Source organism: Mesoplodon densirostris, chromosome 11 (assembly GCF_025265405.1).
Source record: "Mesoplodon densirostris isolate mMesDen1 chromosome 11, mMesDen1 primary haplotype, whole genome shotgun sequence".
Classification (NCBI taxonomy): domain Eukaryota; kingdom Metazoa; phylum Chordata; class Mammalia; order Artiodactyla; family Ziphiidae; genus Mesoplodon; species Mesoplodon densirostris.
Window position 1 is genome coordinate 49298526 of NC_082671.1, and position 12224 is coordinate 49310749.

A 12224-nucleotide genomic window follows, 5' to 3' on the forward strand; every position below is an offset into this window, starting at 1 on the left:
AATTGTGGTACATGGGCTTAGTTGCTCCACAACATGTGGGATCTTCCCAGGCCAGGGATTGAACCCGTGTCCCCTGCATTGGCAGGTGGATTCTTAACCACTGCACCACCAGGGAAGTCCCTATTTCTTTTTTCTTGCCTAATTACTCTGGCTAGGACTTCCAGTAATATGTCAAATAGAACTGGTAAGAGTGGGCATCCTTGCCTTGTTCCTAATCTTAGAGGAATAATTTTCAGATTTTCACTTTTCAGTATGATGTTAGCTGTGGGCTTGTCATATATGGCATTTATTATATTGAGGTATGTTCCCTCTATACTTGCTTTGTTGAGAGTTTTCATCACAAAAGGGTGTTGAATTTTGTCACATGCTTATTCTGCATCAATTGAGATGATCATATGATATTTTTCCCCTTCATTTTGTAAATTTGGTACATTTCATTCATTGATTTTCACATGTTGAACCATTTTTGCATCCCTGGAATAAACCCCACGTGGTCATGGTATATAATTCTATTAATGTGTTGTTTAATTCTGTTTGCTAGTATTTTGTTGAGGATTTTTGCAACAATGTTTAGAGATGTTGGTCTGTAGGGTTTTTTTGTTTGTTTGTTTTGTTTTGCAGTATCTTTATCTGACTTTGGTATGAGGGTAATTCTGGCCACAAAGAATGAGATGAGAAAGGTTCCTTTCTCTTGAATTTTCTGGGAGAATTTATGAGAAGTTGGTGATACTCTTTCTTTAATCACCATGCTGTGTGTTAGTTTGTAATGTTATTCTTCATCACGGCTTATCAGACTTTGTCTCTGCTCTCCTGTATTTTTGATAATTTGCTGCAAATGCATTACCTATTTCTGATTGCAGTATTTCCAGCACCTAACATTTGATTACTTTTTTTCTTTTTGCGGTACGTGGGTCTCTCACTGTTGTGGCCTCTCCCGTTGTGGAGCACAGGCTACAGATGTGCAGGCTCAGCGGCCATGGCTCACAGGCCCTGCTGCTCCGCAGCATGTGGGATCCTCCTGGACCAGGGCACGAACCCGCGTCCCCTGCATCGGCAGGCGGACTCTCAACCACTGCACCACCAGGGAAGCCCTGATTACTCTTTTGACATAGTGACTTGGCTTGCAAAATCCAAATCTTAATGTTATTGTAAGGAGTGTAGAGAGAGTTCAGTTTGTCTGAAGCCAAACTGAGAGAGTAATTGATAAATTTGGAAAAGATGGAGCAGTGATTCTCCATCTATCAGATTTACCATTCCCTTTTAAAATATTTTTAACATACCTTTGTTCCTCTGAAGTGAAATTCATAGATAAAATATCTATACTCATACTTTAAAAAATTAATATGTGAGGGTAAATATAAGTGCTAATTTATAATAACACACATTTCAATGTGTAAATTCTAGGTCAAACTTCAGTAGAAGACATAACAAAGAAGTAGATATGTAGAATTAATTATGTATTAATTATGTATTAATTATGTAGAATTAAAATAAATATGAAAGCTACAAATATAGGCTGATACAAATGCAGGTTTATTGTACTGGCACTACATCATATTAGCAGTAGTGCATTGCTAGTTGGTACTATGGTGTTTCAGAATGGTGACATTTTATTGGAGAAATTCTAAAGAATATTTTCCTTTGATTTATAAAATATTTGCATTCCTGGAAATTTCAGTAAGCAATGAAACTCCGTAAAAAATTATTCTGCATTTATACTTTAAAAAGAGTAAGTTTCTAGGCTCAGATAATTATAAACAGATTTTTTTTAACCTATGTAAATATCCCATGGGACAGTCAAAATTTATGCAGGCTGGGCCAATTCTTTAACATGTGTACTGTCCATTGCACTGTTGGGTGGGCTGGCACCCCTTAGCACCTTTTACTAAATAAATCTTCCCTCCCATTCATTGTTACAACCAAAAATGCTTTCACAAATTTCTTTTTTAAGTTATTTATTTATTTAGGCTGCGTTGAGTCTTCATTGCTGTGTGTGGGCTTTCTCTAGTTGTGGTGAGCGGGAGCTACTCTTTGTTGGGGTGCACAGGCTTCTCATTGCAGTGGCCTCTCTTGTTGTGGAGCACGGGCTCTAGGCATGCGGGCTTCAGTAGTTGCAGTGTGTGGGCTCAGTAGTTGTGGCTCGCCGGCTCTAGAGCGCAGTCTCAGTAGTTATGGCGCGTGGGCTTATTTGCTCCACGGCATGTGGGATCTTCCCCGACCAGGGATGGAACCCGTGTCCATTGCATTGGCAGGCGGATTCTTAACCACTGCGCCACCAGGGAAGTCCCCACAAATTTCTAAATGCCCATATGAGGCAGTAATTACCCCCACTGAGAATTTGCTGATAGATTTTTGAGGAGGGGAAATAATGAAGTAGAAATCATGTCGTGGAATATTCTGATAGCTGTTTTCCAGTTGTAAGCATTGATTAAAAAAAGAAAAAGAAGTAACTTCCTTTAATTAATTAGTAATTAATTAGTTTGTTTATAGCAGCCACAGTTTATAAGGCATTTCACACATCTTACGTGTCTCACATCAACTGTAAACTCAGTATCTGCATTATTTTACAGATGAGTCAGGGCAGCTCAGAATTGTTAAGTGATTTATTAAAAGTCATTTTAATGAGAGAGCTAGAGTTGGAATCCAGATATGGTTTCAGACCCAATATTCTTTTCATTATATCATAGCAATGCTAGGATGAAGGCAGAGAAAAAAAATTTAAGAGGAAAATCTGAGACTCACAGAAAAACTAGAATTAGGGGACTTCCCTGGTGGTTCAGTGGTTAAGACTACATGCTTCCACTCAAGGGGGGTGCGGATTTGATCCCTGGTCAGGAAACTAAGATCTCACATGCCGTGCAGCCAAAAACAAACAAACAAACAAACAAAAGACAACAACAACAAAAAACTAGAATTGGCAAGCCTTTGATTAGACAGCTTTATAGTGACTGTCACTGACATTCTGGGAAGAAAGGTGGTCAAAGCTTACTGTCAAACAGAGGATTTATTAATATATTCTCCCTTCTTATTCTTATAGGACCTTAATATGCAGCTGGGTGACATCATGCAGAATGTGCAGTGGATAATAAATCGCTATACTATGGATGAGAATGTGCACTCTGGAAGGGAAATATCCCTTACAGAACATAAGAAATGGAGAGCAAGTTTGCTGGAGAAAATAGTTACTTGTGCCAAGACTGCTGAAATTAAAGAAAAGACTCTTGTCTACATTCTGGCATGGCTGGAAGAATGGAGTAAGTTTCCAGAAGTGATTTAAAGTCAATGAAAAAGCTAGAGAATGGAATTATAAGCAAATTATGAAGGATTAGAAGAAGACTAAACAAGAAAAGACTAAGGTGGTTATTTAGAGAACAGGTGCTCTCTGTTCCAGGAAGAATAGAATAAGGAAAATATAAGCTCGCTCACTTAGTACCAGCTATTCTGGCCTCCTTGCTTTTCTTCAAGCATGCCAGCATACTCCTGCCCAGTGTCCTTATGCTTCCTAGTCCCTTGCCTGGAACATTTTCCATCAGGTAGCCACATGGCTCATTCTCTGCTTATATTTCTCTTTAAAATGAGGTGTTCTCTGACCATCCCCATTCTCTACCCACTGGCACTGTCCATTATTCTTTACTCTTCTTTATTTTTGTCTATAGCATTTCTTACCATCTGACATACTTTATAATTAATGTGTCTTTTAAAAATTTTTTGTCTGTGTCCTTTCACTAGAATGTAAATAGTATGAAGTTAGGGAATTTGTTTTATTAAATGCTGTATCTTCAGGATCTAGAACAGTACATGACAGAGGAGACACTGGTTGGATGAAAGAATGAATAAGCTAAGAATACAAAAAAGAGAAATTTCATTTAGTTACAAGAAATCTCATGTAACAGGGGTTATAAAATACTAGAAAACTTACCAAAGGAGTTAATTGGAGTTTAGATCCCCAATATTAAAGCACATGTTCACATTTTAGATATCTCCATCCCTGAAGTCAGGGAACTAAAAAATTAGACACCTGTTAACCATATTTTAACCATATTTTCATGGCCAAGGCTTACTGTTTGGCCTTCTATTCCAAGTCTCTTTTTTAAAAAAATTTCTTCATAGAGAGAAGCCTCAGAATAGAAATAATTACGAGATACCTATATTTCCCAATACTACAATATTGAATAGGTAGCCAATATTATAAGCCTATATGGTTATAATTATTTATTTTTCTGCACAAAAGTAATTTTTTTTACTCTCTTCAAGATGTCATTTTGTCTAAAATGACTACAATTGATATTGATGAACACCACCACTGTATAGAACAAATGGAGATGTTACCAGAAATGCTCAAAGCTATTGAGAGCAATGTCAAGCTACTGAGCAGAATTAGTACATCTTCGCTTGAAGAAAAGAAGAAACAAAAGAAAAAAACAGGTAAGAGTGCTGTAAGACTTTGGAAATAGATTTGACTTTTTCTAAAAAAGAACTTTATAATTTACGTACCATAAAATTTACCCACGATAATTGTACAATTCAATGACTTTTAATAAATTTAGAGTTGTGCAACTATCACCAAAATCTAACTTTAGAACATTTTTATCAAACCCCAAAGATCGCTCAGGCCCATTTGCAGTCAATCCTCATTCCCACCCTCAGCCCCAGACAACCACTAATCTCTTTTCTGTCTCAATAGATTTGCCTTTCCTGGATATTTCATGAAGTGGAATCATATTTTATGTAGTCTTTTATGTCTGGTGTCTTTCATTTAGCATAATGTTCTTGAGGTTCAGCCATGTTATAGGATGTATCAGTAGTTTCTTCCTTTCTATTGCCAATTGTACACTATTGTTTGCATATACCAAACTTTGTTTATCCATTTACCAGTGCATGGACATTTGCATTGCTCCCACTCTTTGGCTTTTAAGAATAATGCTGCTATGAACACACATGTATATGTTTTTGTGTGGATGTAAAATTTCATTTCTTTTTGGACATACCTAGGAGTAGAATTTCTATTTATTATTGCTGGTAAACTTATGTTTAACTTTTTAAGAAATTGTTAACTGATTTCCCAAGTGACAGCACCATTGCAATTTCCATCAGCAGTGTATTAGGGTTCCAGTTTCTTCACATCCTCAACAACACTTGTCATTGTCTGTCTTTTTTATTATAGCCTTTCTAATAAGTATGAAGTGTTATCTCATTGTGGTTTTAATTTGCATTTCCCTAATGATTAATGATGTTGAGCATTTTTTCATGTGCTTATTAGTCATTCCTATATCTTTGATGAAATGTCTATTCAAATACTTAGCCATTTTTATTATTGAGTTTTAAGAGTTCCTTATATATCCTGGATACAAGTCCTTTATCAGAAAAGTGATTTGCAAATGTTTTCTCCCAGTCTGTGGCTTGTCTTTCATTTTCTTAATGGTGCCTTGAAGCCCCAAAGTGTTTAATTTTGATGATGTTCCATCAATTTATCATTTTTTTCTTATATGGATCATGGGTTTAGTGTTGTATTATGCACTTGTATCAGTCAGCATTCAACCATGAGAGCAGAACCAGAAGGAGATTATATATAATCTATCTATCCATCTATCTATCACATTGCAATTGAGGAACATGCTCTATATTATTTTAATTCTTTTAAATTTATTGGGACTTGTTTTATAGCCTAGCATATGAGCTATTCTGGAGAGTATTCCATGTGTTCTTGAAAAGAATATATATCTGGTTGTTGTCAGGTGCAGTGTTTTATAGTTGGTTTATATTGTTGTTCTAGTCTCCTGTGTATCTCTTTCCTGATTTTTCTATCTAGTTGTTCTATCCATTATTGAGAGCGGGATATTGACCTCTCCAACTATTATTGTTATTTCTCTCTTTAATTCTGTCAGTTTTTTTTGCTTCCTGTATTTTAAGGCTCTGTTGTTAGATGCACATATGTTTATAATTGTGTTAGCTTCCTGATGAACTGACCCTTTTATCATTATAAAATGTCTTCTGTTGTCTCTAGAACCATTTTTTTTTTGCCTTAACATTTATTTTGTCTGATATTAGTATAGTCTCTCTAGCTCCCCTGTGGTTACTGTTAGCAAGATTGAATCTAGGATGTGTTGCTTATAGTTGGATCTTGTGGGCTTTTTTTTTTAATACAATATGGCAATCTCTGACTTTTGGCTGGAGTGTTTAATTCATATTTAATGTAATTATTGATATGGTTGGATATATACCTGCTATTTTGCTGTTTTCCGTATGTCTCATATATCTTTTTCTTCTTCTATTCTTCTTTTACTGCCTTCTGTGTTAAACAGATACTTTATTTTTATTTTTATTTATTTTATTTTCAGCTGTGTTGGGTCTTCATTGCTGCGTGCAGGCTTCCTCTAGTTGCAGCAAGAAGGGGCTACTCTTCGTTGCGGTTCGCGGGCTTCTCATTGTGGTGGCTTCTTTTGTTGCGGAGCACAGGCTCTAGGCACATGGGCTTCAGTAGTTGTGCTGCACTGGCTCAGTAGCTGTGGCTCGTGGGCTCTAGAGCGCAGGCTCAGTAGTTGTAGCACACGGGCTTACTTGCTCCATGGCATGTGGGATCTTCCCGGACCAGGGATCAAAGCTGTGTCCCATGCACTGGCAGGCGGATCTTAACCACTGTGCCACCAGCGAAGTCCCCTGAAGAGATATTCTAGTCTACCTTTTAATTCTATTTTTTCCTACATTTTTGGAGTAATTTTCTTAGTGGTTGTTCTAGGAATTGCAGTATACACTTTAAATTACCACAATCTGCTAGAGATTAGTACTAACTTAATTCCAGCAAAATATAGAATGTTTGCTCCAATAGCTCCATTCTCTTCCCCTTCTTTGTGCTTTGTCATATATATTACATATTTACGCATTATATGCCCAACAATATAGTTTTATAATTATTGTTATTTATTTATTGACTTATTTATTTTTGGCTGCGTTGGGTCTTCGCTGCTGCACGCGGGCTTTCTCTAGTTGCAGCAAGCGGGGGCTACTCTTCATTGTAGTGCACAGGCTTCTCACTGTGGTGGCTTCTCTTGTTGCGGAGCACAGGCTCTAGGCATGTGGGCTTCAGTGGTTGTGGAACGTGGGCTCAGTAGTTGTGGCACACGGGCTTAGTTGCTCCAAGGTATGTGGGATCTTCCTGAACCAGGGATTAAACCCATGTCCCCTGCATTGGCGGGAGGATTCTTAACCACTGCGCCACCAGGGAAGTCCATATAAATTATTGTTTTATACGATTGTCTTTTTAATTGACAAAGAGAGAAAAAAGAAAAAAATATTTTTACCGTCTTTTTAATTTACTTACATATACTGGTGCTCTTTATTTGTGTGAAATTGCGTTATCCTCTGGTGTCATTTTCTTGCAACCTAAAAGACTTCTTTACTATGTCTTGTAAGGCCAGTCTACCAGCACCAAGTCGTTGCTTATCTGGGAACGTCTTCATTTCACATTCATTTTTTTCAGGCAGTTTTAGATTTAGAGAAAAATTGAGAATATAATAAAGTTCCATTTATCTCACCATACTTTATTATTATTAATATTTACATTAGTATGATGCATTTGTTATAATTAACAAACCAATATTGAGACATTATTAATTAAAGTTTGTAATTGATTAATAATTCCTTGTTTTTACCTAGTGTCCTTTTTCTGTTTCAGAAGCCCATCTGGGGTACCAGATTACATTTAGTTGCCGTGTCTCCTTAGGCTTTCTTGGCTGTGACAGTTTCTCAGATTTCTCCTTGTGTTTGATGTGTCTGATGGGTTTGAGGAGTACCAGTCAGGTGTATTGTAAAATGCCCCTCTATTGGAATTAATCTGATATTTTTCTCATATTTACCCTGGGGCTATGGGGTTTTGGGAGAAAGATCACAGAGGTAAAATACCATTGTCACAATATCATTTCAAGGGTACATATTATCAAATGATTTATGACTCAGTGTTGACCTTGATCACCTAGCTAAAACAGTGCTTGTCAGGTTTCTCCACTGCAAAGTTAGTTTTTCCCTCATTTGCCATATTGTGCTCTTTAAAAGGAAGTCTATATGTGCAGCCCACATTTAAGGAATGGAGAGTTATGCGCCCCCTCCTCTAGGGTGGAGTATCTACATAAATTACTTGAACTTTTAAGCACAGGAGTTTGTCTTTTCGCCCCTATTTAGTAATTTATTAGATTATTTATTTATATCAAAATGAACTCACAGATATTTAATACTTTGGGTTATAACCTAATACTACTTTATTTTCTTGCTCAAGTTCCAGCTTTGGCCACCAGAACCTCTTTCAGTTGGTTCTTGTGCCCCTTTCACATACCCGCATCAATGTGGTTTATTCTCTCTATCTTTTTTTTAGCACTTCCTTACTTTCTGGTACTTACAAGTTACAAGATGCTTCAGGTTCATCTTGAGTATTTCCTGCCCCAGTTCTAGACTCTGTCACTTCTCCAAGGACTTCTGGTTCCTTTAATTAGAGAATAGTATTAAAAACCAAGATCTGGTTGCTATGTGTGGTCATTGCTACTAGGGTGTTATTTCTGTTTGGCCCTCTCATCTTTCTTTTTTTCTTTTTCTTTTTTTTGGCTTGTGGGGTCTTAGTTTCCTGACCAGGGATTCTACCTGGGCCCTCAGGAGTGAGAGCTTGGAGTCCTAACCACCGGAGCACCAGGGAATTCCCTTGGCCCTCTCATCTGACAGAGCAAAAAAAATGTGTGCGTGTGCTGACCCATGAATATACACATATCTATAAACATTTATGTATATAATCATCTCTAACTACATTAAGCTAAACATGAGTTCTTGTCAATGTCTCTAACTCTAATTCATTATCACATGGATCATTCTAGCTCCCTCCCCTTGCTTATCAGTAAATTCCTACCCAAAACAGTGAGGAACCTGTTCCTACCATCTGCCATCCATTTACTTAATTGTTCAGTCCAGTATACATGTATAGCAATATCAGAATTATTAACCCATACTACTATGGGAAACAACTTATCAACTACAGTACAGCCCTCATATGTAGTTCCTTTTGCCTTGGTCTTACAGAATCCTTTCATTTCCAGTTACTTAGGTCAGCAACACTCCCTCTTCCCCACCACTGCCATTTCTTTCAGTGAGGTTGGGTCATACATTTCTAATATGGTTAGATTCTCGTATCACAGTATGAATTCCTTCCTGGGATCCCCTTACCTCCTAGATGGTTACTTTTAAAAATTTGCCTACATAGTTTCACTCTTGGTACTGTAGAGTTCTGTAGGGTTTGACAAATGTATATTGTCATGTATCCACCTTTAGACTATCATACAGAATAGTTTCTCCATCCTAAAACTCCCCTGTGTTTAATCCTTCCCCTCTCTCTCCAAGACTCTGGCAACCACTGCTTTTTTAGAGTCCCTACAGTTTTGAATTGTCAAGAATGTCATATAATTGGAATTATGCAGTATGTAGCTTTTCCAGACAGGTTTCTATCTCTTAGCAATACACATTTAAGTTTCCTCCATAACTTTTTGTGGCTTAATAGATTATTTCTTTTTATTGCTGAATAATATTTCATTGTATAGATGTACCACAGTTTGTTTATCTCCCTATTGAAGGACATTTTGGCTGCTTCCAGGTTTTGGTGATTAAGAATAAAGCTACTGGGCCTCCCTGGTGGCGCAGTGGTTAAGAGTCCGCCTGCCGATGCAGGGGATACGGGTTCGTGCCCCGGTCTGGGAGGACCCCATATGCCGCGGAGCGGCTGGGCCCGTGAGCCATGGCCGCTGGGCCTGTGCATCCGGAGCCTGTGCTCCGCAACGGGAGAGGCCACAACAGTGAGAGGCCCGCATACCGCAAAAAGAAAAAAAAAAAAAAAAAGAATAAAGCTACTATAAACATTCTCATGCAAGTATTTAGTGTGGACGTAAGTTTTCAAATTAACTGAGTAGATACCTAGAAGCATGATTGCTGAATCATATAAGACTACATTGGGACTTTCCTAGTGGTCCAGTGGTCAAGACTCCATGCTTCCAATGCAGGACCGGGTTCCATCCCTGGTCAGGGAACTAAATCCCACATGCCGCAACTAAGAGTCCACATGCCGCAACTAAGAAGTCTGCACACCGCAACAAAGATCGTGCGTGCCACAACTAAGACCTGGCACAGTCAAATAAATAAATAAATATTTGGGACTTCCCTGGTGGTGCAGTGGTTAAGAATCCGCCTGCCAACGCAGGGACACAGGTTTGATCCCTGGTCTGGGAAGATCCCACATGCCGCGGAGCAACTAAGCCTGTGCACCACAACTACTGAGCCTGCGCTCTAAAGCTCACGAGACACAACTACTGAGCCCACATGCCACAACTACTGAAGCCCGCATGCCTAAAGCCTGTGCTCCACAACAAGAGAAGCCATGAGAAGTCCGCGCACCACAATGAAGAGTATAGCCCCACTCACCACGATTAGAGAAAGCCCATGCATAGCAAAAAAGACCCCATGCAGGCAAAAATAAATAAATAAATAAATAAATAAATAAATAGTAGTAGTAAATTTAAGAAAAGACTACATTATTTTGTAAGTAATTTTGTAAGAAACTGCCAAAATGTCTTCTCAAGTATCTGTACCATTTTTCATTCCCAGCAGCAATAAACAAAAGTTCCAGTTACTCCATATCTTTGCTAGCATTGGTATTACCTGTTTTTTTTTAGATATTTTAATAGGTGTGTAACAGTATCTCATTGTAATTTCAACTCTCTAATGACAAGTGATATTGAGCATCTTCTCATATGCTTACTTGCTGTCAGTATATATTATTTCTTACCTTCATTAAAAAAAAAGAGTTGTACATGCATGCTACTTTGAGAAGCATGTACTTACTTCAGTGAATGGATGTGACAGACATTCTGTAATGTATTTAGAGAAGAGTATAAAAATACATGTACTAACTATGGATATATGAGTGTTCACTGAAAGCAACTCTGACAGGAATGTTATTTCAGTGAATGGATGTGATTGCTCTTCTGTAATACATTTAGAGAAGTGTTTAAAAACATGCAATAATGATGGTTATGAGGGCTGTACATTCATGCTACTTTGGGAAGAGTGTTATTTCAGGGAATGGATGTCTTAACTTCTAGTAATCTAGCATCAAGTTTGCTGGTTATTTTTGAAGAATAGTTTTGCTGGATATAGAATTCTTGGTTAATAGTATTATTCTTTCAGCACTTTGAATATACCATCCCACTGCCTTCTGCCTCCACTGTTTCTGATAAGAAGTGACCTGTTAAATTTACTGTGGTTCCCCTGTTCTAAATGAGTCTCCTTTGATTGTGATGAATCATTTTTCTCTTTTTGCTTTAAAGATTCTCACTTTGTCTGGCTTTCAACAGTTTGACTATGATGTTCTAGGTATCGATCTTTCGGTATTTAGCCTACTTAGAATTTGCTGAGCTTCTTGAACGTGTTGATTAATGTTTTTCATCAAATTTGGGATGATCTGGCCATTATTTCTTCAAATATTTTTAATGCCCTACTGTCTTCTTCTGGGACTTCTATTGCTTGTACATTGGTATGCTTGATGGTATCTTACAAGTCTCTGAGGCTTTGTTCATTTTTCTTTATTCTTTTTCCTCCCTGTTCTTCAGAGTAGACAATCTCTAGTAATCTAGCATCAGGTTTGCTGGTTATTTTCTTTTGTAAGCTCAAACATGCTGTTGAGCCCTTTTGGTGAATTTTTCATTTCAGTTATTGTACTACTCAACTCCAATTTTTCCACTTGGTTTTCCAGTTTTCATCTCTTTAATGATATGCTCTATTTGATGAGTAATTGTCATCATACTTTTATTTTAAAATATGGTTTCTTTTAGTTTTTTGGACGTATTTATAACTGCTTCTTTTTTCTGATAAGTCCAACATCTGCCCACCTCCTCTCCCTGGTCCCTGAGACAATTTCTACTGACTGCTTTTCCTCCTGTGTATGGGTCACACTTTTCTGTTTCTTTGCATGCTTTTTTTTTATGTTGAAAACTGGACATTTTAGGTAATATATTGTAGCAACTCTGGATTTTGATTCTCCTTACAACCTCCAGAGTTTGTTTTTGTTGCCTTTTTGGTTTGTTTTTTAGTGACTTGTCTGGACTAATTTGGTGGAGTCTGTATCCCCCAAAGTGGGCAGCCACTAATATCTCTGCTCAGCTGTGTTTTTTTTTGTTTGTTTATTTTTATTTTTAAGCCTG

General features: G+C 37.6%; 1 protein-coding gene across 1 annotated transcript in view; it reads left to right on the plus strand.

Moving 5' to 3' along the window:
• The window catches only part of FAM186A (family with sequence similarity 186 member A), a 100508-nt gene that overhangs the window by 57916 nt on the left and 30368 nt on the right, over window positions 1–12224 (plus strand). Inside the window, 2 exon segments of the mRNA XM_060114187.1 lie at window positions 3038–3254; window positions 4255–4425. Of these exon segments, the coding sequence (XP_059970170.1) occupies window positions 3038–3254; window positions 4255–4425 (388 nt within the window).